General features: G+C 45.0%; 1 protein-coding gene across 1 annotated transcript in view; it reads left to right on the top strand.

Annotated features, from left to right (window-relative positions):
- Pldn (biogenesis of lysosomal organelles complex 1 subunit pallidin) overlaps positions 1–25,085 on the top strand; it is a 31,066-nt gene extending 5,981 nt beyond the window's left edge. Inside the window, exons 2-5 of the mRNA XM_070537556.1 lie at positions 9,513–9,613; positions 12,068–12,171; positions 18,147–18,228; positions 19,268–25,085. Coding sequence (XP_070393657.1) covers positions 12,095–12,171; positions 18,147–18,228; positions 19,268–19,483 — 375 coding nt within the window. The 5' untranslated portion in view covers positions 9,513–9,613; positions 12,068–12,094 and the 3' untranslated portion in view covers positions 19,484–25,085. The remainder of the gene's footprint in view (positions 1–9,512; positions 9,614–12,067; positions 12,172–18,146; positions 18,229–19,267) is intronic.
- The last annotated feature ends 783 nt before the right edge of the window (positions 25,086–25,868 follow it).

Below are 25,868 nucleotides of genomic sequence, written 5' to 3'. Positions count from 1 at the left end.
GGCGTCGGAGTTGGGCCCGAGCTCATGCTTCTTCTTTAGTCATAACGCCTTGTTTTTTATGCGATTCCCCTTGCAAGAGGAAATACATCTTCCTACTGCCTAGCTCGTTCAAGCAAACTGTTCATCTAAGAGAATTAAATCGGAATTCCTTGTTAACTTTCCCTACTAATTGATAAGGTTCTGTCGATACCGCTGATACCTACAAGACGTAAGATTTATTCAGATAGTACGTGACTTTCGTTGTATGTGACCTTTCTTTTTTTTTCCTCTTATATTTAAGAAGGCTGTCTTGTGTCATCACCTTCTTTACTCCTTTACATCATGATTATTGTTGTCGTCATCATCGCACCGTCATCATCATCTCTTGCCGTTGCTGCTCAATGTGAAGAGTGGTGATTTGCCAGAGGAATCAATGCATCAGCGATGCCTGCTGAGAATGGTTTCGCGTCCTCACATCACTCTCAAAGCTGGTAGCGGGCAACAACGTCGTTCCACGCTTCTAAGGAATTCAGCTGGTATTCCGTAGCCTCTGACATTTTCTTTCAAACAGAGTGAGCGGGACAGAAAAACGCCCACCATTATTTTCTCTTTTCTTTTCATTTTATTTTTTTCGCAGGTACCCGCAAAGCATTCCATACAGAATGCCGCAGGCGCTAACCTGCGAGAAAAAGGAGGTTAAAAAAGCATAAATTTCGCGGCGAACCGCAAGATTGCCAATGCGCCGATTCGTAGTCACAATCTCTCTCTCTCTCTCTCTCTCTCTCTCTCTCTTTCGTTTTTATCGCGCTACTTAACGTCGTTACTCTGACAAATTTCCTGCCGATATTCTTTTTTATTTTGTTATATCACGTAGTAGGTCGTCCTCATTACCTGACCTCTCTGCAAAAAAATCACTCTCTGTCCTACCTTAGCTGAAGCATTCAACACAGACCGACGGGATAGTGGTTTTTCGACGCGTCGTTTGAATGTACTGTTGGCTTGCTGGCTACTGCAGATGTTGAGGAATGGGTGACAACCCAATAAATAAATAAATAAATAAATAAATAAATAAATAAATAAATAAATAAATAAATAAATAAATAAATAAATAAGCAGACGAAGGAGAAGCATCTGAGGCTTTCATGTCTGGAGGAGTTTCCAGTTTATGTGAGAAGGCGCTTCTACAATAAAGAGAGAGAGAGAGAGAGAGAGAGAAAAGAAATAAATAAAACGCCAACGAGGACACAGGCAAAGTCAGGATAACCTGCAAAACGAAATTATGAATATAGAATGAGAAAGAGAGTGGGGGAGGCACAAGAAAACATTACCAGAAGCCAGACGAGACCGAAAAGGAAGAAATTCGAAATGACGAAAGTGCTCACGGGGGCAAAAAAAAAAAAAACAGCCTAGCGAAATTGCAGGGAATAAAAGCGTGCTTATTGAGGCTCAGCGACTCGCACGGCTCGGCTCTCGTCCAAGAGCTCATTTCGGCGCTCTAGTAGCGACAAATTGCAATCAGCGCTCCAGGGCGGCCCCCGTACGTACACGGGGCTCCGGACACGGTCGCTAACTTATGCATTCCTCCTCGAGGAAGTGCGGCCAGAGCGAAACGTGGATGAAGAAAACGCTGACGCCGCGTTCGCCGTCAGTCCTCGCTGTTTGCCCGAAGCCCTTTTGCCGTCGCCGCGATGGTGCGAGTGCAGGTCCTATAGGAAACAGGATTGCATGCCTTCCTCGAGTAATGCGAAAAAAGAAAAGAATGCTTCGCTTGTGTTGCTCTGAGAGAAGCGCAGCAATGTGGTCACCTGACTCGTATTCTGTGGGCTGTGAAGTCTTTATTACGTTTTGTCTCCTCTCTCTTCTTTCTTTATTTATTTACCTGTTTTTAATGCGGAATCAGTCTATGTATAGGACTTCTAGGAACTTTCGTTTAAAACTCATACAATGACAGAAAGACGTCATTGCTTGGGCACTTTTAAGTCGCCACGTTTTTTTTCTGTTTTTTTTTTTCACTTGGCAGCGTCGAATCGTTACCAGGCGTGTTGAAAAGGCTCATCAAGGGCAGGTTCTGAGTCTAATTGTTCATATTCTGAGAGAAAATGGAAATAACATTTATGTTTCTGGCGACAGATGTGATAACATGTGTTGCTACGAGCCGTTACGAGCCTGTGCCTATGTTTACCAGGTACTCATCGTCTAATCTGAGTTATCGTCCTTCGGGCGAAATTTTCACTAAGCAGATTAAAAAATGTTTATGAGAAAATTTCTCCATCTCAGTTTCATCGCAGTTTCAGCCGCTTCTGTTGTTTCTTTTGTGCGAATGCCAGCACATGATGGGAAGGTTGCTGTGGATCGATTTGCAACAGGCTTATGTTCTGTTCATGTTATTCTTTCTTTATAAGGTACGATACATGATCAACATTTGTGTGAAAGTGCATTTATGTGGGCGTACAAGCATAAACAACTTGCGGATTTGTTACATTACATAGTTATCTTACAGCAAAGCACGCTTTAAAGGATGCCTACAAGTACGTAGAAGCACGCACGGGGACATTCTTTTTTCCCTAGCACAGAACTGCATAAATAGATCCACATGAGAAGATTGGTAAAAGTATCAAAAATAAATTAAAGCCGACACTCCTCTGGTAGTTTTCTAAGTATGCGTAACCGTTGTGCCACTTGCTCATCTTCCGGTGCCATTATCAATGTTAACCCGCCGCGGTTGCTCAGTGGCTATGGTGTTGGGCTGCTGAGCACGAGGTCACGGTATCGAATCCCGGCCACGGCGGCCGCATTTCGATGGGGGCGAAATGCGAAAACACCCGTGTGCTTAGATTTAGGTGCACGTTAAAGAACCCCAGGTGGTCAAAATTTCCGGAGTCCTCCACTACGGCGTGCCTCATAATCAGAAAGTGGTTTTGGCACGTAAAACCCCAAATATTATTATTATTATCAATGTTATGTAACTTGACCCGACCAGTATAAGCCCTTATGAACCCTCATCAGTCGTTCTCTTATCATGTTCCATAGCGAAAATAATAAGGCAGGTTTAATTAGGATATAGCTAATTAAGGCACCCGAACCCTCGACCTTTCGTGTTAATTAAGCGGAATTAAAGGTTAATTTAGCCAAGCTGTTGCAAAACCACCGCTACATTTGCTGAGAGGGGGGGGGGGGCGGGGTATGTAATGCTTTTTTGGTGGTTCGGACGTTTGTTTTGAGCTTGTTGTTTATTGAAACATATGCTGTTCTGTGTGTTGTATGGGTGATTACTGTCAGTGTATGCACTGCTCGCTTCATTTTGCTTAGCGCTTGTAGCCTCTGCCTTACGTGGGTATGAACCATTGCATTTTTTTGCTTGCTTACGGAGGTATGAGCCATTCACTGCGTTACGTGATGGACAAATTTATCGTTGGGTATGCCCAGGCCGGGTTTACGTAGTTCCTAGCTTGCAGGTGCCACCATGCGACTGCCACTCAATTGTTTAGAGTTTAATGCGGTGGTAGCACCAGTCTCCTGCGCAACTGATATTTTTCGACAATCTCCGTATAATTTTACAGACGTTCGTCCATGTTCCGGCAGTCGGGCGGCTCCATGGGGCATACGATGTTCACATAGATGATAGAGAAAACGATAAGTGCTAGCACTGTGGGGCGAGAGGGACCCTCGACCACATCATCTGGGAATGCGCGAGCTCCCCAGGCGCTAAAGAAAATATAAATTGTAGAGAGGCCTGGGAAGCACTGCTGCGGATCGAGGACCCTACTTCACAGCAACATGCCATTCGCCTGGCGGAAGAAGCAGCGAAGAGTAAATACTTCTTTGCTTGCTTCTAATCGCGGAGGTCATGGCCCCCGTCCCCTAGGCCGGTGAGTCGGGGAAGGGGCGTAGGGGGCCTCCTTATCTGGTGGAACAATAAAGTTGTTATCATCATCATCTCTTTGGGTAGACATAAAAATGCTTATACATTTAAAACGGAAGAATGAGGGTTGCTATAAGATTATATTGACTTAATCTTGGCCTCATAGTTGAGTGCTGCGATCTCTCTTTTAGACATGCGCTATTCTTCGCAGCGTGAGGGGAGCTGTTGCAGTTTGAAAATATTGTACGTTAATTCTGTTTTTGGTTGGTCTTCGCTACCTGCACAGTAGAGGAATGGCTCGAGCTCATCCACTTGTGGCACTGCAGTGGTCGGAGCAAAAAAGGGAGTAGCGGGTCACAGAATGCAAAAAAAAAAAATCGCAGTGTCGTTTGAAAGGCGAAACATCGATTGCGGTAGCAAACTAGTAGACAGATATGCGAAGTAAGGATATTAGTTTTATGGGCCGTATAAACTTGGAAACATTCGCTTACAAGCTGATATAACAAACACGGTGTCAGCGTGCGCAAGCAAACATGAACACATCACACTCCATGAGCGCGAACACTCCCTGTCAAAATGCTGGTGTGAGCAAGCGCGGCAGCAGCAGCGAGCGAAGTGACCTTCGTGCTGTCTATCGCTTCAGCGCAAGAGCGGTGAGAACACAGTGCGCACAGAATATGAGCCGTCTGCAGATCTCTTTCGGGATACGGCGCGCACGACCGCGCGCGGCCGTGAAAAGTGCGCACTTGTTGGCGGAGTGGAGGCCGCCGCCTCCCCTCCCTTCCGCACTGCCTCCCTCCTTTCCTCCCTATCGCCCGCGAGATTGAGCTGCGATCGCCAGTTCCCCTTGCGCCCGGTCGAGAAATACGCAGTTGCTGCCGGAGCACAACGCCGCGCCCCCACCCACCCTTCCATCCCCAACTGCCTTTCGCGTTACGGAAGATAGTGAGTTTGCCCTCCTCTTCCTCCTCCGTGCACGCCATATTGAGGCGCGATCATCGGCTTCCATCGCCCTTTTTCACTCGCACATAGAGCATACGACGCGCGGTGACGGTGTTATCACCTTTTAACTTTATACGGAACATCACGGCGACACCGACACCGGTGGCAGAAATGTACCTGGAGTGTCTATATAATTGATATCGCAATGAAAACACTTGAGCGCTCGCTTCAGTAAAAGTATCACTGCGCTTATTGAAATTCTGAAGCGATAGAAGCAGATAAGGATGTTGACCGGCGAAGACATAGGCTCCGTAAGTCTGTTGTTTGTGTCAGTGTCGGCATCAGTGACGACGCCTTTTGTTTTGATTTACTATTTTGTCATTTTCACTTCTTATTCGTCGCCTCAGTCATAGAAATTGTTTTGTGGAGCTACGAGGGGCGTTCAATAGAGATTTTTCCTGACCACTTCCTGTAGACGGAGAGCAATGAAACTTTGCAGGTTTATTAGTCCATCTCTACATAGGTGTCACCCATGGACACACACTTCTACCATCTTTTTATGCAACTGTAAACACCTCGCTTGTAGAAGTCGACAGGTTGCTCCAAAAGCCATGTTGCGACTTCAGAAATCAGTGTTTCATCATCTGGAAAACGCTTGCCCTTCAAACATGACTTCGTTGTTGGAAAGAGGTGGAAGTCCGATGGTGGGAGGTCGGGTGAATAAGGGGGATGCGGTAGAATTTCAAAGCCGCAGCAGCTTGCTTCCATCTGGGCAACATGTGAGCTGTGAACTGGGGCATTGTCTTGCAGAAGGCGGACACCTTTGGTGAGCATGCGACGTCTCTTGCTTTTGATGGCCTCCTGCAATTTCCGCAGCAGTGAAGCATAGTATGCCCCAGTAATCGTGGCACCCTTTGCTAGGAAATCCATCAAGACTACTCCATGCTGGTCCGAAAAGACTGTGAGCAAGACCTTGCCCACCGAGGGCTGGGCGCGTGCCTTCTTTGGAGGCGGTGAGACCAGGTGTTTTCATTGCATCGACTGCACTTTAGTCTCCGGATCATAGTGATGGACCCAGCTTTCAGCCTGTGTAATCAGCCTGTTGAAAAGGTCCTCCTGGTTTCCATGGCACATGGTCAAAAGAGCCTGGGAGCATTCGACTCGTTGCTGCTTTTGGAAAGGTGTGAGTAGCCAGGGAACCCAGTGAGCGGATACCTTAAGCATATGAAGATGGTCCTGAATGATTTTTTCCATGGACCCCACACTAATCTTGATAGTTTGGCTAGGTCTCGAACGGTGACGCGGCGATTTTTCAAAATGGCGGCCTCTACTTGCTGGATGGTGTGTTCATCGATAGCGGAGTGGGGTCGCCCTGCAATCGGAGCCGTTTCCACCGAAGTCCTACAACATCTGAATTGACGATGCCAGTCCTTCACTATATCATATGATGGGGAATCCTCCCCATCAACCTCTTTTATCTCATCGAACGTCTCCCTTGGAGTGCGGCCTTTCAAGTACAGGAACTTGATGACTGCTCTGTATTCCACTGCATCTATTATCACACCTCACACCACCTCAGTACCTGTAAAAGAAAGACCGTTATTAGTTCAGACCCGCCGTGGTTGCTCAGTGGCTATGGTGTTGGGCTGCTGAGCACGAGGTCGCGGGATCGAATCCCGGCCACGGCGGCCGCATTTCGATGGGGGCGAAATGCGAAAACACCCGTGTGCTTAGATTTAGGTGCACGTTAAAGAACCCCAGGTGGTCAAAATTTCCGGAGCCCTCCACTACGGCGTGCCTCATAATCAGAGAGTGGTTTTGGCACGTAAAACCCCAAATATTATTATTATTAGTTCAGAGTTGCACATGGGCACGTGACCTATAGTGACTTATGTCATTACACATGCGCAGTTTTAGCATCCTGCAGTAAATAGAAGTGAGTCAGGGGAAATCTTTATTGAACGCCCCTCGTAACTGTAAAAGAGAGCAAGATTCCACAGCAAGATTCATGTTGTCGGGATGACCGAAATACCTTAATTGCTGACCGAGAGATATGCTAAACCTTGTTATTATTTGTAATCAATTCTGTATTTTGTTCTGTAATCGTTCCTTTCTTATTGCTTGTGCTTATTATATGCTACTCTTGCTTTGAGATCTTAGCTAGCGTAACTTCTTGTACAGGAGGTCCCGATAATGTCTTAGACTATGGGGCCTCCTTCTGTATACTAAATATTTGTAATCTGACCCAACTTCCAATAATAAATCTATAGTTCTGATTCGGAATGGCAGATCGGCAGCCACCGACACATGACGATGCTGCGTCGATGTCGGTGGTAGACTAGTCACGTGATGTAGCGCACATCTCGGAGCTAACGTGGCCAAGGCTTCATAAGAACGCACCAATAACTATAAAAGGAGAGATTGCTTTTATACATCGCGGCAAGCGCCTGTGCGTGGGGCGTGCTCCTCGCAGGGGACACTGTTGATGATTGAATTCTCCGTGTGCTTAGTAGCTATGGCGCTGCGCAAAGCACGAGGTCGCGGGTGCGATGGTCAGCCATTGTAGCCGCACAATGGGGGCGAAATGCAAAACACCTATGTGACGTGCATTGGGTGCACGGTAAAAAAAAACCCGGGTGGTCAAAATAATCCAGAGTTCCCCACTACGTCGCGCTTGGTGACGATTGCCGGCGGCTCGAGTAAATTTTCGTAGGGTCTTTGACTTCGTTTTATACGCTGTGAAGTCCGTGCCGGTTTGTGAAGTGCAGTTATTGAATGACGTTTTCTTCGCGTCAAATGTTCCCGTTGCTGCCTATATTCCTGGTGAGGAATATCTCGACTACATCGAAGTCAAGCCACTTCGATGTGTGGATCATAATTCTTATAAATCTTTGCTCACATAAATTTTCCTTCGCCTTCGCCTCGTCGAATTCACCGCCTGAGACATTCAGCTGCTAAGCAACTGGTAACAAGTGCAACGGTTCCCGCGTTTCACTGTTGCAGGGGCTTGAATACAGCATTTAAATGTGCCAAAATCTAAGCGCGTGTTAGAATTTCACCGTTCGTTAACAAGAAGGACAAAATGTACTCCGCTACGTGGTCCCGTAGACCTTAGCTTCACCTTGACTTGAGTAAACAATTTACAAATTTTTTAGGCATTTCAGGTTTTTCACCTGCTATTCACTATTGACATAAGGTTACGATATTCAGTTGGGTCAAGTTATGCGACGCAAAATTCAGGGATGTTTGATTAAGATCAGCCAGCAAGGTATCTTCACGTTCGAACGCAGGAAGTCACAGTTTAATTTTTTGCACGAGGGGCTGACTGACCAAGTGCAAATTAATTTTGTTGGCATTTTACACAGACCGCGGAATTACTGTAATACGAAGCGTCGCCATTTATTCGAGCTATAAAAATAAACGCAAGAAATTGCTGCATCGCATGAATAAGAATAGTGCGGTAATCTTTTTTCTTGGAGGACGGTAAACTAAGAGAACTTATTTACTATGTTTATTTGCTTGTTCTCTTTTTATTATAGCATTGTTTGTCTTCTTTCTGTAAATATACATCTGCAACTTTGTTGTGCAAGTGTTTCTCCTTGTATTAACTTCCTACTAGACGCCTAAGTTTGCTGTCCTGGTATTGTGCATGAATCATTGATGTCGTAATGGCTACGCTGATGTTCCGGAAGGGGCTAAAGCCTGTGGCGGGCCCCAGCTCCACCTCTAACGGTTCTTTTTAAGTTTCTGGGCGTTTCCCGCATGAGCACCCAAGCTAGGTATAAAGTGGCGGAAGCAAGACGCACACCCCAGGAAGCTTTTAAGCTGTTTGAACGTGACGCAACCCGGAACGCTGGCCAAGGCTTTTAACTTGAGTGGTACCGCTGCCCAAGCTTCGCACGAGGACATTGCGACCTACAGCAAGTAGGCCTAAAGGGCTTTATACGGAAGTAGACGTCTTTGAAAGAGCGCAGGACTAGAACCTGATCCCTAATTTTGGTACATTAACAGAAGTTAACACTTAGTGACTGCGCTAAATTAGATGTCGAAGTTCCGTGAAATGCGCCTATTAGAACGTCGAACGCGGACAATGTTGAGATATAAATTTACGGCTCAGATGAAGAGGTTACAATGTTTACGAGGGTGTAACAAAAGTGCAACTCCCACTTAATGGTATATTATAGAGCAAAATATACAGGAGCACGTTTGTCCGCTTTAAATTATTATTAGGTGCAGTTTACAGCATAATTATATAACTTTCTTTCGCTGAGTTAGAGTTGTAAATTTGATATGAGAGTTTGTTTTCCGTTTTCCAAATTTTATCAATTTTATTAACACAGTTGACAGCACAAGTTGCTAGATTTTTATTTTGTTCTTTTAAATGCAATAAACCTAATCAAATTTGTAGCAGCGGTTGCCGAGAAAAGGGATTTCGCCGTTTACATGTATTTAGATGGGAGATACCGAACTAAAATATTTTGAGTTTGTGCAAGTTGAGCTGCCCTACGAGAATGCGCTAACCACACTGTACTACCAAGCACAAGGATGCCTACGTCATCCGCAAAGAGGGAGTTGTTTACATAATTCCAGTCTCATGTGGAATGCACTAATTTGGTCAGACAGGCAGGTACTTGAATGTGTGTCTGCAAGAGCACAACAAAAAAGTCAGCAATATTGCTACAGACGACCAGCTTGTTGCCTATTGTAAAAAAAAAAATGTGACACGCAGCCACCTCGCTGTCCTCTTTTTGTCTGAGCAAGTGCGGCAGCAGCAGCGAGCGAAGTGACGTCCGTGCGGTCTATCAATTCAACGCAAGAGCGCTCATAACGGTAAGAGCCGTCTTCGGATACTTTTCAAGACTGTTGTCGTGTATCGCCGTCGCAACAGCTTAATCAGGGCTATCGTAGCAGCCACTGAGATCTCACGGGCAGTATATGATTGCGTCAGTTGGCCGTCAGTGGCTTAATTTATCAAAGAAAGAGCTTTAATTCTTGACATAGCCTGCACGTAGCAGTGTACCTTCATCTTATCTCCGGATTCGGATGGGTGTACGGCATTACATATTCCTTGCATGCCATATATGTTGTGGATCCGCAACAAAATCTTAGTTAAAAGTTAGTGCTTGTCCGGTTTCTACTCGACCCTCGTCCTTCTATTGCGCTATGTTACTTGCATTACGATGGATAACCAACTTGCCCAAACCCACTCCCGGCCTTCTTAAAAGCCAAGTGCCACAAAATTTCACTTTGGCTATATATATATATATATATATATATATATATATATATATATATATATATATATATATATATATATATATATATATCGTCATCTGTCTTGACCGCGTTTCCTTTCTTTAACGCTGCGAGCCCGGAACTTCCCAGTCACGAACGGCATGCGCGTTATCAGTGTGACGCAGCATTCTCGACAGGAAAGTAGCCAGAGCCGAGTTTTCAAGAAAGGAAACGCCAGCAAGGCAGATGACGATTATCGTTGTGGGACATATACCTACCGCAAAGGGTGCAAGCGTTTTAAGAGTGTGTTGTCCTGCATGAACTTCGAGATATCAGAATATCAGGGCGCTGTTATCTCCACAACGCGGGATGAAACATGATCATTTTGGCATACATAATTTCGACTTACGATGATAACGGCACTAAACGGCCTTTGTAAAAATCTCGTGCAAACATTTGCCATACTTTGCGCAAGGGTTGCTTGTGAGCTTTTACTAATTTGTGTTTTATGCATTTGGGCGCTTTCTGATGTACTGCTGGCAACCCTGTATAATAACTGTATGATCGCGACAGCTATCGCCTCCGTGGCTACAGCTGATCGCATTCGAGCACTCGTCTACGCCGCTCTAGGTCGTTATCATTGCATTTTTGATTATCAGGCTGTCTTAGTCATGCATCAGGACCACGAACGGAGCGTTGCAGGCTGAAAGAATTCATACGCGTGCATGTTACAGCTTCGATAGAGTGGGTAGCATCACATACCGCTGCTACAGTCGACGCTGGTTGTGCCGTAAATTGCTGCTGCTCTCTAACTGCTCTCTGTGATGCACGCATGTTAGTGCAGCTACGAGGAATCCGTTCGCCGATAACACGGATCTAAGTTTAATGATCTAAAGATAGCTGCTAGCTGTTTAAAAATTGGGTGGCAAAAATCTACGATCTCAACGTTTGTTTCCGAGAGACACCGCCAAGCGTAGTTTTTTTTACCGAGGTCTGCTACTGTTATGCGTTTCTGGCCACGATCATAAAGTCGGGTTGGTTTATGCACAAAGGAAACAGTAAATCGGCAAGCACAAAGTTATCTTCAGTTTTCTATATATATATTAGGGTGCAACTGGACTAATTTGCTTGTTGCCACATTGCTCGTTCAGCTGATTCGGGGCTCTGTGCCAATGCATAGGCACACCAGTAATACAGTAGCAATATTCAACAGCCACTTGTGCGGTCACTTATAGTACAGTTACTATTTTGTTGTACCTCCAAAGGCAAGTATTGGAATGTGCAATGAAGCAGCACTTGTCCTCAGAATGTTTTATGTCTAGATTATGTATTCCCTATATCATCAACTGGCTCTTTGTGCTTCTGCAGCCGTGGCAATTGGTGCAATACTGCTATGTGCGCCTGTCCATAAAATGGTGAACAGGCTCTGTCATGTTTACGACATTAACATTGGGAAACTTGCTGTTTGTGCTGAAAGGAATGGTACATGGCGAATGTAGATACTTTGACACAAGGTTGCTGTGGTCTAAAGAGCAGGCACACGTTCCTTGATAGCTCTGTAGTATACTGTGCACACTGTAGGTTTAGTGTTAGGAAACATCAACTGGGCTGTCTTTTTGGCAGACACCACCACTACATAATCTAGATGTGCATTGATGAAAGTACATCGTCACACCTTCTGGAGCCTTGTAAAATAGAGGTGAACCTTGTGAATTGTTTCGTGGAATTAATCCAAAGGCAGCCTACAAAGTGTTCGCTTCCAAATTAGGTATGGTAACATGTACATGCATATGTTGCTGAATGAAAATGAAAGTTTCACATAAGGGGAGATTATCATCCGTCAGTGAGCAGCACAAAGCTTCTAGCCACTGTCGGCTGGTGACAATTTTTCTTCCATGATGTCATATATGTGCGAGTTTCAAATTGGTATGGGGCTAAGTTGCGACATCCACCTAGAAGATGTTAGTATTGCGTATTTTTAAACTGATATTGGCCGTAATTGCCTCGTTATGATCTGACGATGTTCGTGATTTTTCATATGTATCGCAGTGGGAGCTTCAAGCTCGGCTTCGGTGCATGGCCACCACTACCATGGAGCAGCTTGGCCATGTGGATGACCTGCGTGCCCTGCAGGCGAGCCTGGGTGACTTGACGTAAGTGCTGCCTGCAACATGAAGGTTTTTCATTGCAAAATCAATCAACTCACCATCATAAGTGGTGTCCAAGCTATCCCTGGGGGCTTCTGGCTTCCTCAAACAGTGTGAACCCGTGGCTTGTAGGACGGAAGCATTAGAAGACAAATGTAGGAGTTACTGTGACCTGTGGCTTGACAAGCTTGTCGAGTGTCAGGAATTGAGTGTTGAGTGAGCATTTGCCTTTTACCAATAGCTGTCAGTTTTGCAACGTTCCATCATACTATGCACACGAAACAGTTCCATGTGGCTCCTGAAATAGTAGACAGAGCATTGCTTAGTAAGCTCTGCTCATATTTCACGCACCGAGATACTGCATAGAGCTGCTTTGCTTTCAGATTTTTTATTAGCATGCACTTTTGATTAGTATCCCAGGGGCACGAGCGATGTGCATTCAGTCAGCTTAGCTGCAAAACAACGAAGAAGCCAACTTGACGTACCTTCATGCTCTATGCAGTCGGCTTAGCAGCGGAGCTAGGGCAATATTTGGCCTTCCACTGCTAGAATGAGCATTGTGTGCACATGCAATATTTCAAATGAGTTGTTTTGCTGTTGTTTGTCTGAGCTACTCAAACATGATGTCACTATCCCTCGCTTAGTATACTGCAGTTGTAGCTGCCTGTTATCAGAAAGAGGATCATGTTCATGAGCTGAAATGTATTACAAAAACATAGTTTGTTCAAGTTGCATAAGATTTTTGGCATCAGAGTTATGGTTTGGCATAAAGGCTAATTAAGAACACCGATGGCAATTGTGCACCAAGGCAGCAACATGTACAACTGAATGCCTGAGAAGCCATTGGAGGTGTTTAGTGATGTTATGCATGCTTGTATGCATAACATAGTACAAGTACCTTGCTAATCATTGAAAAATGATTAGCAAGGTACTTGTTGCCATGCTGTGTTTTAACGCATAATAAGATTACTTAATTTAACTGGGACTTTCGGTTTGTTAAGGCATGAGGATACTAGGATTATTAGGATACTTCATGCACTTTCCAGGGGGTATGTTTGTATCTGTGTATGTTACTATCTTTTCCCGCGTACCTGAGTCAATGGGTAGTCTGTGGTCGAATGGGTAGCACATTTGGTTGCCTTGATGACGGAACAGGGTTCGAAACCAACCGTCAGACCAACTGGCCACTGTAGATGTGCGGCTGTGTAGGCACCACTGCTCGAAGAAACACTTTGACGCTGGAGCACTGAGTATGTGCCGCTCGGTCTGTGCTGGTCTTCAATGAACCTCTTTGGCGCCAACTTGATCCACTGGAAATGTGTCAGTAAGTGTATGCCACTCTACAATGAACAACTTTGGTGCCAACATAAGTAGCTAGGTATGTGCCACTCCAGTACAGTTATGAAAAAGATCCCTTAAATTGCACCGATGCTGAATGGAATCGAATCCATCTCACAAGTCCCTTAAGGACAGCAACCCGACGCTTTAGCAGGCTGGACAATGAACGCACTGGTTATGTGCCGCTCTTCAATGAACCTCTCGCCAACTTAAGTCAGTGAGTGTGTACCACTAAGTGTGCGGCAAGCGAGGGAACAATTTTCATAGTTCGCAGGCACCGGCAGACCACACTTTTCATCTTGGAGGCCATGTGAGGACTTCTCGGCAGTGCCACTAGACGGCACAGTGCCTCCAGAAAGAAGTGCGAGAGACAAGCCCAGTCTCCACATGATACATGTTTCTCATCATTTTCATGCACCAGCGTGCCATGCACGGCAGTGGCGTCACTAGATTGCGCTGATTGTCCTTAGGGAAGCACAAAAGAGGAACCTCCCTGCCGTACATGTCTCATACATAACTCGCTTCGATCGTGGCAATACGTTGTGTCGCTATGTTGATTCAAGGCTAAATGCATTACCATTGACAGTGATCGTGAGATGGCTTCCGCTGCTTTTTCAATTTATGTGCTTCCTCAGACAAAGCGTCACCAATTGATGAAACAGCTTACATGACCAAAACCAGATAGATAAAAGAGATACACGAAGAACTATTTGGCCAAGCTAGCCATTTTAAATGTTGTTTAAAGTCTTGTTGTGTACTCTTATGCTGCAAAGACATTTAGCTACAGAAAACTGCTAAAACCTGGTAATTGTGGAATGTAAAGCCTGTTTTCCTATAACTTCTCTAGCTTTAGTTGGTGAGCCGGATTTTGCATTATGCTGTCTTGAAAAGACTGACGAATTCAGGTTAATCCACCTTCCAAAGCAATTGGCTACAGCACAAATGTTAAATGTGCACTCTTAAGCACCAAGTACCAAGCACCAAGTTCACAAGTACAAGTATTCCAAAATGCACATTTTTGACGCTAGTCAGAAATGACAATAAAAGATGAAAACCACATGATTTTCTGGCACTGTTGGAAGGGCCAGGTTTAGAACTTGGGAGATGCCATCCAAGAAGGCAGCATTTGTTGTTAGTCCCTCTGTTCACCAAATACTGCCTTCAAATATGTTTAGTCTCAAAGAGGAGATGCCCTTCATCATAAACATCAAAACGAACAGAATGACACATGAAGGTGACGAGACAAGTCGCTATGTCCTGTCTCCTCCTTGTGTTATCCTGTTTACATTAAAGTACATACAGTAAAACCTCGTTTATTCGAAATCTCGGATAATTTGAAGGTTTTCTGTGGTCCCGTATTTTCCAATGTAAATTTGACCGGATAATTCGAACCGGCAGCCTAGGCCAACCCAGTTTATTCGTAGATTTGGGGTGCTATGCGCCAATTCCCGATCCCCATTTCACCGCACACCCGATTAAACGACGATCATACGGAGCCACGAGGCGACGCCACATAGCAATTGTGATTATTTATAGACGAAGCGTCCGATCCGTAGTACTGCTAGCACAAAAATTAGTCCACGGTATGCCCGGCACACCGCCGGAACGCATGCCTGCAGAGGAGAAAACATGTTTCACTGCAACGCGGCAGGCATACCGGTTCTTGTCATGTGCTCTCATCCCCCGCTCCGCACGCGCCTCGCAGTCGCAGCGTCGGCATGTGTTCTATGCCACTGCCTGCCATTCGCCCATTCTCACTCTGCGCCCGTGGTGACGTGTGTGCACACAACGCCGGTCTCCACCGTTTGTGTGCAGTGGTTAGGGGTGTTGCAGCTAGTGTGGTGTTCTTTTTTTTTTTTTCTGAACTGTGCAAAAGTGCCAGTGAGCGAAGATGCCAAAGTATAAGACTTTAATGCTGCAGCAGAAGTTCTGCTTGATCCAGAAGCGGGTAAGAACACGTGTTCCAAGACTGAGTTGACTGAAAGGCACAGCATGCCCCTTTCGACGTTGTCCACAATATTGAAGATTAAGTCGAAGGTACTGGACGCCTACAGCAAGAAGCGGTTGTGAGTACGGGCTCCCACGTACCAACATGTGGAATCAGCTTTACTTCGCTGGCTGCAGAAAGCAAACGCAGCCCACCTTCCCGTCAATGGAACGACACTGCGGGGGAAGGCCAACGACTTGGCTCTATAGCTTGGGCATGAAGAGTTCAAGTGTAGCAATGGATGATTCAGCCGTTTTAAAGAGCGCAATAATTTGACCTTTGCAACCGTCTGTGATGAGAGCAGCAGCGCAAACGAGAGCGTCGTCGACGGCTGGAAGAAACATACGTTGGCTCTGTTGCTTAGCGAGTACGGTACAGACTGTGTACAACCTTGACGAGGCAGCCCTTTTTTACAAGATGCTGCCAACAAAAATGTTCACAGTGAAGGACACTGTGGTCAAGGGTTGAAAGCAGGGCAAGGAAACAATTACCGTTCTGTTCAGCATGAACATGTGCGGTAAACACAAGCTGCTGCTACTCGTAGTTGGAAAGAGTGGGAAGCCTCGCTGCTTTAAAAATGCATCGCTGCCACCGAGGGATGAGCTTATCTACCAGCACAACAAGAAAGCCTGGTATCGACCTCCTCGACTTCATCGACCTCCTCGGGGCCATATGTCTTATTATGTATGCATGGAAGCAAGTGGAACCCACTTTGATCATGCACTGTTTTGAACACGCTGGCTTCTCGAAGGAAAGCATTGTCGATGCTGATGCTGACTATTCATGTGCACTTGATGAAGAAGGAGCCGAGTATTGTGACCGCATCAATGCACTCTGCGCACAGGATAGTGAATCCGGTGCAGTCGGCTTCGCCAAGTATCTGAACTTTGAAAATGATCAACAAATGTGCTACTCATACTTGGAGAGTGAAGCTACCGCTGATGCGACCATGTGTGGTTACAGCGACAACGATGACGCTAATAAGCCCTCCTGAGCACTCGCTCTCGGGGAAGTTATTTGATCGCTGAACGTTATCCGCAGTTTTGTTGAGTGCCACGGTGGAAATTCTCAAATGCTGCACGTAGTTGGCCAACTAGAAAACATGACCCTTGGAACCCCGAACTACAGGACGCGGCAAACCAGCATCTCTGCTTACAATAAGTAATCGAGAGATTGCCGAATGAAGGTAGTGCATTCCTGCAGCGGAATTTTTTGCCTGGGTTGCATTTTTTTTTGTGTTCGGTTAATTCGAAATCCGCTTAATTCAAAGATTTCTTGCAGTCCTAATGACTTTGAATTAACGAGGTTTTACTGTATACTGTGAATGCGCAGGAACTAGTCTCTCAACGCATTCAGCTGAGGAGTTTCCCTATTGGTTGAGCAACAGCAAAAGGGCTGGCTACAGTAACAGCCAAGACTAGTAAGGGTGAATGCGAAGAAGACAGTTCATAGCGCAAACATCTGCACATTAATACAGTGGATATTTAAAGAGATTAGGAAAACGGCTAATCTGGCTTCACCAAGTACCTAAAGAACCTCATTGTCATCTGCCTCTGACAAAGTGGACGAGTGTACAATACAGCAGTGACACCACAGAACAATGAGGCACTCCTTTGGATTCAAACTGCAGTATTCATGGCTGAATCTCATCTGTCACTACACTTTTTTTTATATCGCAAAGGAGCTTTCACGACATACCATCAGCACGGACTAAAATGTGAACAGGAAATAACTAATTAGAATGCCTGTTGCACTTAATTACGTGGAAGTGCGATATGTAATTGCTCATGCAGCTGGTTTCCAGTCGTGGAGCTGCCCTAAGTTTACAGTTCGAGGTCTGAATTACCTAGTTAGTCACTGTTGCAAATGCAGGCAACTGAAGAACACTTTGAAATAGTTTCAGAATTGCTTGTGTTTGAATTTGTGCTGATACATATGATACATGTACATCATACATAGTCCAGATTAAGGCAGCCAGATGTCATAAGATGTTCATATTGAAATAGGCTTTGTGTGTACTATCAACGGTAATGAAGCCTAAAAGGGAAAAAAAAAAGGTGCTTCTACTCAATTGTCTAAAAACGCAAAGCATGATCATTGCTTAACTGATTGCTGAATGCTTCTTAGCTTTGATACTGCCTGTGAAGTGAATCATGCCAGTGTTACAAACACTGGCAGATATGAAAATTGAATTGCACTTTCATGATTTTTTCATTTGCATTCTGTTCCAGCATGGTAGCACATCTGTTCAAATATTCGATTATAGATTTGACCCCACTTCAGGTATCACCTTGAAGTCCCATTGAAGTGATGAGGTGTCATTTTTCACAGCTCAGAAATTGCACACGGTGATGAAGAAAGGTTATCATCAGCAGTACACATTCACACGCTACAATTGCTTGTTGTGCTACCAGATGAAGGCATGTTGGCGTGCTACAGCTAAAGTCTCTGGATGCATTGTGTTTGGTAAACAGTGACAAGTGCAGTAACGTTTTCTTAACTTGTTCTAGGCATGGTCGCTGCACTTCATCTGGCAAATCACGTCTTACACTGTTGATTGTGAAACATAAAGCGGTGAACTGAAGGACAGTGCAGAACATGTGCATCTAATGTCCTTGGCTCCTGAAATGGTAGGAAACCCTTTTTTGTTTTGCAGACGAAACCAGGGCCTGCTTTTGGACACAGTGCAGCAGGAAAACAACCGCTTTGCTGATGCCTTGGGGAGCCTTGATGACGTGGTCAGTCAACTCTTTTGTTTGCAGCTTATTTCAAACTACAGTAATGGGTTTGTGGTGATGGGCATCACAGTGCAGTCTCTGGCCACCATTGCTAAATAATAGATATTGGCTACACTGAAATCACTGCACAACATTACAGGCTGCAAAACGTCTTGGCGTGGTTACTGGTGTCACAGCTCTCCTGGTACCCATTCACATGCTTGCCATGAAATTGCGTGAACTCTTTTTCAATCATTCAGCATGCACTCAATACAATATCTCTGAATGTGATTTATAGTCATCTAGTGAAATCATCTGTACTAGCGCACACCATTGTGGGAGTGATTAATTTTGATCACCCTGTCATACATATACAAAGTGGATTAACATGGGTATTGCAAATGGTGTGCTGAAAAGGTAAAGCTGGATAAATGAATGCATACTGAATCAATGTTGTTTTGCAAGTTAGTGGCATGCTATACATCTCGCTATAAATAAAAATTTTAACAATTCATTTTTAAAACAAGGTCTCCATCAGCAAAGCATCGAACAAGCTTCTCTGGACTACTATACGTAATCTCATTGGAAATAGCGTGAGAGCAACACGTTACACATATGCTGTAGCTCTTATTTGTACTATAGCTAGGAAATCTTCGATAGGCTCCCATGTTTCATATCACCTGACCACAGACTGTTGTTCCCACAGGATTGTGCCACTTCCAGCTTTACGGGGAAAGAATGCTGTGTAAGAAAACGCTGTAGGTAAAATTATTAAATGAACTTTCTTGTCAACACTTTTTATTTACTGAATCTACCATTTTGATGTTTTTCCTATTGAGCAGGCAACATGCTGTGGTAGTGTCAACTTTCCAAAGCAGTGTTTGATTTTGTCACTCGCTAATGGCGTTTCAGTTGACTAACTTGGAATAGCTTCCAGGGATACTCACAACTCGAAGTGATGTTTTAGAGCTGGAATAGCTGGGGAACTGTCTTGCAGACCAGAAATATTTTATTTCAAGTTATTGATTGCGAACAAACAAGCCGATTGCTTGGCGTGCAGCTGCAGCGGGCTCGGGTGTACCAGGCCAAGTTGGTGCGTCTCAAGCGTGACATGACGGAGTTGCAGCAGCGGAGTAGCCGCCTGCGCAAGCGTGCCTTGCGGCTACAACAGCTGAAGCAGAAGGAGGCCCTGCAGGCAGAGCAACAGCGCCAGCGAGACCTGGAGCGCACACGGCAGCTGCAGCCACGTGTGGCCCCACAATTGGCTACCCCTTAAATGAGCAAGCATATGTGTAGATGCTGTGGCTATGATGTGAACAGTGCAAGATGCAGGGAAAAGGAAGGTACCTGCGAAATATCCAAATTCATTGATCGCTCACCTCTATGATGGATTCACAAAATGAAGTGAATAACTGATCCAGCCTCTAGATTAATGTGACATCTGCACTCAGTAGACCAATCTCGCCATGAGTTTCACTACGGTGACATGCTGGGCTTGTTAGTGTGTCATATGAGAGAGAGTAAAGTGCTCGGTATGGGACACAAGAGCGACACCAGGCGCACATACGGTGCTAACTTTTACAAGCATCTTATTTTCAGGACCAGAGCTATTGTGCCATTGCTCTGAGCACTTGTTCAGTGACGCACCTGTCGAAAGGCTTGTTTAGCTCTGTCCGTGGAAATTAGAAAGTTGAATGTTAGCACCATGCGTGTGGTGTGTCTTGTATTGGATGTTCTACACTGTAGCTGCAACCAGTTCCTCTGCGCCACCACTACCATAAAGGGTGCTGGTAGTTGTGTACTAGTCCTAAGGGGCTGAAGGGCAACTATGGTAAGAAAAACTCTGCAATAGGAGTGGGTTTGAGAAGCTGCAACCTCACACCTCGCCCTAATAATCAGCAGGAAAAATCCACTACATTGAATTTTGTTTTGCATTTCCTTCAAAGTTGCCTTGAACCTAAGTGCAGAAGGTAAGCGGAGAGGACTACAGGCATCATTATGTTAACAGGGCAGCTGTGCATGCATTCTGAACATTGTGAGGCGGGTCTTGGGGAACATGTTGCCAGACTACTAGATTCATATTTGTGTCCTTGCTCAAAGTACAGACATTGCGTGAGGACAAAAGGGTGACAGACAGGCATGTTTCTCTTCAATATTTTTGCAAAGTGTGCTGCTTATTTAAACCTGCATGAGATGGGTCTGCTGCATTGTTGACAGCTTCTCTGCAGAACCATTAAATGTGGTGCGATTCAGTGCCACGTCACACTTATCCGTAAACTCCCTAAATCAGCGATTCAGTCTATCGTGTGGATGGAGTTCTCATTCGTGTCAGTTTTGCATTTTCATTCCTAAAGGTGTTCCTCTAGTTCCCCTTAGTGTGTGTGCTATGCGTAGCACAAGCATGATGAATATACAAATAGTCCCATTTATTGCTCTGTCAAATCCAGCTCTACTCACAAAGCACATAGAGATTGTCCATCTCTGCAAGAACTTCCGTAGACAACTCAATATCACAAGTTACTATGTACATTAGAGTCGAAATTCAGCAGCCATAAGTGGCATAGCCAGTGACATGTGGTAAATGCTCACGGCTGGCAAACATTCTTGAAACATGTCAGTTATGTTACAGCCCTAGGCAGGCCTTCACACTGGCATTTTTCTTTTTTCGTCTACTTTTGCACAATGACATGTCACCTTTTCTCTAACAAACTACATCTGTGCGAGATTAGTGGCTCGTTATCTGAGATAATTATGATACAAATCTTACGGAAGCAATGTGGAATATGAATGGGATGAAGAAACCCCTCAAACAGTTGTCACGTGGATTTTCCCTCCATCTCAATGAATATGTGAAGTTTATTCTCTGAAGAAAAAGCTGGAGCAGAAGTGCTGGTAAACAGGACTTCAGGCCCTAACACATTTCACTGGTGTACAGCAAGTGAGTACACAAGGTTGTTCTGTAGTTGAAAGAAAACATACACTCGCCAACTGAAAAACACAGAAAAATGAAAATGGTTTTTACGTTTTGGCATCCAGTACGGGTGCCTTGTTCACAAGACATTGCATTTACATTTAGCTCAGGGAGGGGTCCCCATGTTTGTTTTATCGTGGCTGCCATAGATTGTATGCAAAATTATTCAAGGAGCAAGCGGGATGGTAGTTTATTTTCCTTTTCGATGACTGAAGCCAATTGCGAATCAATACTGTGACCAGATTTTTTCATGATGCTCTGCCCATGCATCAGACACTGTGTGACCTTCTGCTAAATCATTGTTGTGCTGCTGTAGCCTTCTTTTTAAGTTTCCAGTTTCGCCTACGTAGCACTCCTGGCAGTCTTCACACAGAATTTTGTAAATGTAGAAAAATGTAGAAAAAACACACAACCTACAGACATGATAGCGTCAGATTGTAATTTTTCTATACGAAAAAACATAATTCTGTTGTGTGAAACTCAAAGAAGCCCCTTTTCCAGCATTTCTACCATTCATAGACTGGCCACGATGTCTGCCATTTGCACGCGCTGGCGCACGAATATCTTGGAGTCCACGAAGCGGTGCGCCTGTTTCCTTGAAACACTTCCAGATGGCGCTCGCCTCCGCCGCATCACAGCCCACGCAAAAGGCCGCGTTTCTATCAAAAAGCCCACCTTCGTGCATAGCGTTTTCCAGTAAATATTACGGCTATATACACAGCAGTTGCTGGGAGGTGCGAGAAGCAGTCAGGGACCTTTGAATGTTACTGTGTTTTACTCTTAAAGGCGAAGCTTAGGCATCCTCCAAATTTTTTACTCTGATGACTTGCTGCTTTAGTTCGCTTGTGCGGATGTGGCAGATTTGCACTTTATAGTCTGAATATTCTTGAAGTTAGCTCGCTCACCCCTTGTGCTTAAGGAAGTGAAGCCCACTTTCTTGTCGTTGCTCTGGCAGGAGGGTTAGCAGCACGCCTTTCTTCAGTCGTCAGCTCAAGTTTTCGTGCAACAGCAGTAGAACATAAGTGTATGCATGGGAAAACAGTGTCAATGCAATTGATCGTTTTTGCCCTATGGGATGGGATGACTTAAAGTGCAGGTATTCCCTGTTATGCATAGGCTTTCGATGTATGCTTGTTGAAAGGCTGGATGCAGTGTAGTTGATTTCAACATCAAGGAAAGCAATGTGGCCATTTACTTCAACAGTGAATTCGATCGTACACGGAAACGAGTTTAGGTGTTCCACGATAGGTGCAACATCTTTGTGGCGGATAACATAAAAACACTTGTCAGCATGCCGCATGAAAAATTTCAGTGCAGGATGGAGTCTTGCATAGGCTCTTCCTTCAACAGCTTCCAATGCAAGATTGGCACAAGCCACTGAGACTAATGCCCTCATCGCTGACTCAAACACCTGCCTGTAGAATGATCCATTGAATGAGAAATATGCGTTGTGTAAGTTATAATCAAGAAGGCAGCACAAGGTGCTGACATCGAATGGGGCGTGTGAAGGCAGAGAAGTGTCGCTGTGCAATGCTGTTCTGCAGTAATCAACAGCATAGTCTACAGGTATGTGCATGAACATTGACTTGACGCCAAAGGAGACCACGTTTTCGGTTTTCAAAGCCACGTTCTTAATGTCGATGAAGTCAATGGAGTTGTTCATGTACATTGATGTTCGTCCTACCATGGGCTGAATTACATCATGAGGATATCGAGAAAGCTGGTGCAAGGAGGAATGTGTGAAGTGTGCAGTTGTACGAAGCGGGGCATCAGGCCTGTAAACCTTAGGGAGGCTGTATATCATAGGGGCTGAGCCAGCAAGCAAGTGGTGATACAGATGCTTGTTTTCCAGTAGTACAAACTTGAAGGACTCGGTCAGTAGCTTTTGAAGTTCGGACTCGGTCTTTTTTGTAGGGTCCCCAATTGACTCTCCAACACATTGTTCCATCCTGGAGATGTGCCATCAATTTTTAGACTGTTTTCATGATCCCAAACAATGGTTACATTCCCCTTATACGCTGGCAAAATCATGGCGTACTGGTTGTTCTGTAGTCTCTTCATGGCTTCTCTATCAAGGTTGCCGAGACTTGAGGTCGTAGCACTACGAAGCTTCAAAACAGCCTCAATGGCACAGGTACATGCTTCACTTTGCAGAGCAGACTTGACTTAGCATACAGCTTCTCCTGAACATACCATCTTGCGCATACTCGGAGTGGTACGAATATTAAAATTGCAGCCGTGGCTTAGGAGATGAAGCTCTGCAGCATCGAGGATCGACAAGTTGCAGACACCAGTCTGGGCGTGAGGGCATTGATATTTCTCAAACAAAAACTTGTCTTCCTAGCACTGCTGCTGCGACTCAACAGAAATGAGTCGCAGCAGCAGTGCTAATTGAATGGAGTACAATTTCGTGGAATTCCGTGGAGGTGAGGCGCTCAAGCCTTCTGAAGCAAATCGTTTTCCAGGCACTTTGTGGTTGCCTTCGTCTCAAGGTTGCATGCTTGTAAAAGGAGCTTTTCATTGTGGTGGGTTGTCCATGCTATTTGCGAAGTGCAATGCAATTGAGGGTTTGACAAGAGCTCGGCTGGTGAGAAGACAACATGGTTGAAGAAAATGTGCACTCACCAATTGAAAAACAAAGAAAAACGAAAATGTTTTTGATGTTTCAGCACCCAATACAGGTGTCTTTTTCACATTTATGAGTGCACATTTTTCTCAACTACACTTTCTTATCAGACGAGCTTTCATCAAATGGGCAATTACAAGTTTATGTATAGTTGGCCACAGAAGATAATGGGACATTGTTTCCACAACTTAATAAATTGCTGTGCACGTTGCATATTGCGGACCGAAGCTTGGATGCAAGTCAATGTATTCAGCCAGTTCACAGACCTCGTGACCCTTAAAGGGGCCCTGAACCACCCCTCGGGCTTGTTGAAATAGCATAGTCCACAGGTGGCATACGCTGCTGTGAACATCTTGGCCAAGTTTTGCTGTTGTACGTAGAGGGCCCGCAAGCCGATTGTGGTCTCCTTTCTCTCAAACGCTCTTTTCAACAGAAGGCCCTATTCTGGACTCTCCTCTCTTCTGGACGCATTATGTCCTTCCCTTAGACAGCTGCTATTGGCCAATTGCTGACATTAAGCTGCGGTCAGCTACATGGTGTAGATACTGCAGCCGCCATGGGGTGCCACCACGAGTCCACTGGCTAAGCGCACTGTGGCTTGCCAAGGACAACTGCGTTTGGCTTATGTTTAGCACATCGTAGGCACCAAACGCAGAAGTCGCGACATCTATGTTATCTGAATGAAATTTGAAGGCTACGGCATGTTTCACTGTGCCGTATCCTTCGCAGTGCAAGGCACTGAACCAATGGGAGCACAGTGGAGGCAGTGTATTGATTGCCAATAACTTCGTTTCTGCTGAACGCATTGCAGTACTTTCTGTGGCAAAGTACTTCTGAAATAACCAATTTTCACTTTAAAATACCTTTCTTCAATAAGATGTGGTTCAGGGCCCCTTTAAACTGTTGTGGGCGACTGCATAACAGCAGTAGTGAACTGTCGATGGCATGGTCCTATACTGAACAATGTAAACCTGAAGCACGCTACCTTCAAGATGCTTTGTTTTTAATTTGAGGTGGTGATAACAATTGGCTTTAAAGATGCAAATGGTCTCTTTTGGTGTTCAGAGTTCCTACAGTATGCATGTGATCATGTGCTGTATAAAAAAATATGCTCCTTAGCTTTACCGTATTTTGTATTTTTTTTAAGGACTAACAAAGTTTATTGCAACAGTTATGTACATATTTTCTTCACTGTGCATATAAATTCCAGTGGCATTGCTGTGCCAAAATTAATTTGTACATGTCGCTTGGGAATAAATCGGACTAGTTTTTCTCCTGGAATGTGTTCTTGAGTCATAACTCAATAGCAGCGAGCCCAGATGTTGTGGGGCATTGAAAATAGCTCTTGATATAACTGAAGAGAAGGTGGGCGGCATATGTCGAAGGCCACGAGATTCACTCGGGAGTTCCACTAGGTTCTTTGGGTGTTGCTGCAGGAACTTTCATTTAGGAAGACAATGGGCAAATTAGGTCTATTCAAACATGACTATTCTAGTGGCCGAGTAACACTGCCACCGATATCAAGCCTTGGGCTTGAACCTGCATCATAAAGTACAAAAGCTAGAAGGTGAGGCTCTGTAGTTGTTAACGAAAGGTGCATGCCAAAAGTTTCGGACTGCACTACGCACTTTCTACCACGTGTCGCTGGCTTGTCGACCTTCCCGCAAAACTAAAACCCGCAGATGTCCGCTACCACTTGTGTCTGCCGCCTCTGGTCAGAACGAATGAATTGATTTGGCAAGTTCAAATGCGGGTGCCAAGGTTTCCCCGCTCAGCCGACGGGGCCTGCTCTACGCCTGCCAGGCCTCGTGGTCGCCAAATGACTGCAAAGGAGCCACCAAATATTCGAAGCAACAGAATTTATTCTACACAAATCGACAGTTAGCGGTTCAGTGCCTGCCTCGCGTAGCGGAGTCCTGAAAAGACAAACGATAGTAGTTAGCAATAAAATGTGAAACCGCGACCGCCAGTGCAATCGATAGTAGCCAGAACTTACAAATATTTTTTTTACAGCATCACTGCTTCAGGAGCTGGTGCCGAACTGCGAAGAAAGGAACCGCGAAG

The sequence above is a fragment of the Dermacentor albipictus genome, chromosome 4 (assembly GCF_038994185.2).
Source record: "Dermacentor albipictus isolate Rhodes 1998 colony chromosome 4, USDA_Dalb.pri_finalv2, whole genome shotgun sequence".
Lineage (NCBI taxonomy): Eukaryota > Metazoa > Arthropoda > Arachnida > Ixodida > Ixodidae > Dermacentor > Dermacentor albipictus.
The sequence above is the reverse complement of the archived record's forward strand: the minus strand, read 5'-3'. Positions and strand labels throughout refer to the sequence as shown.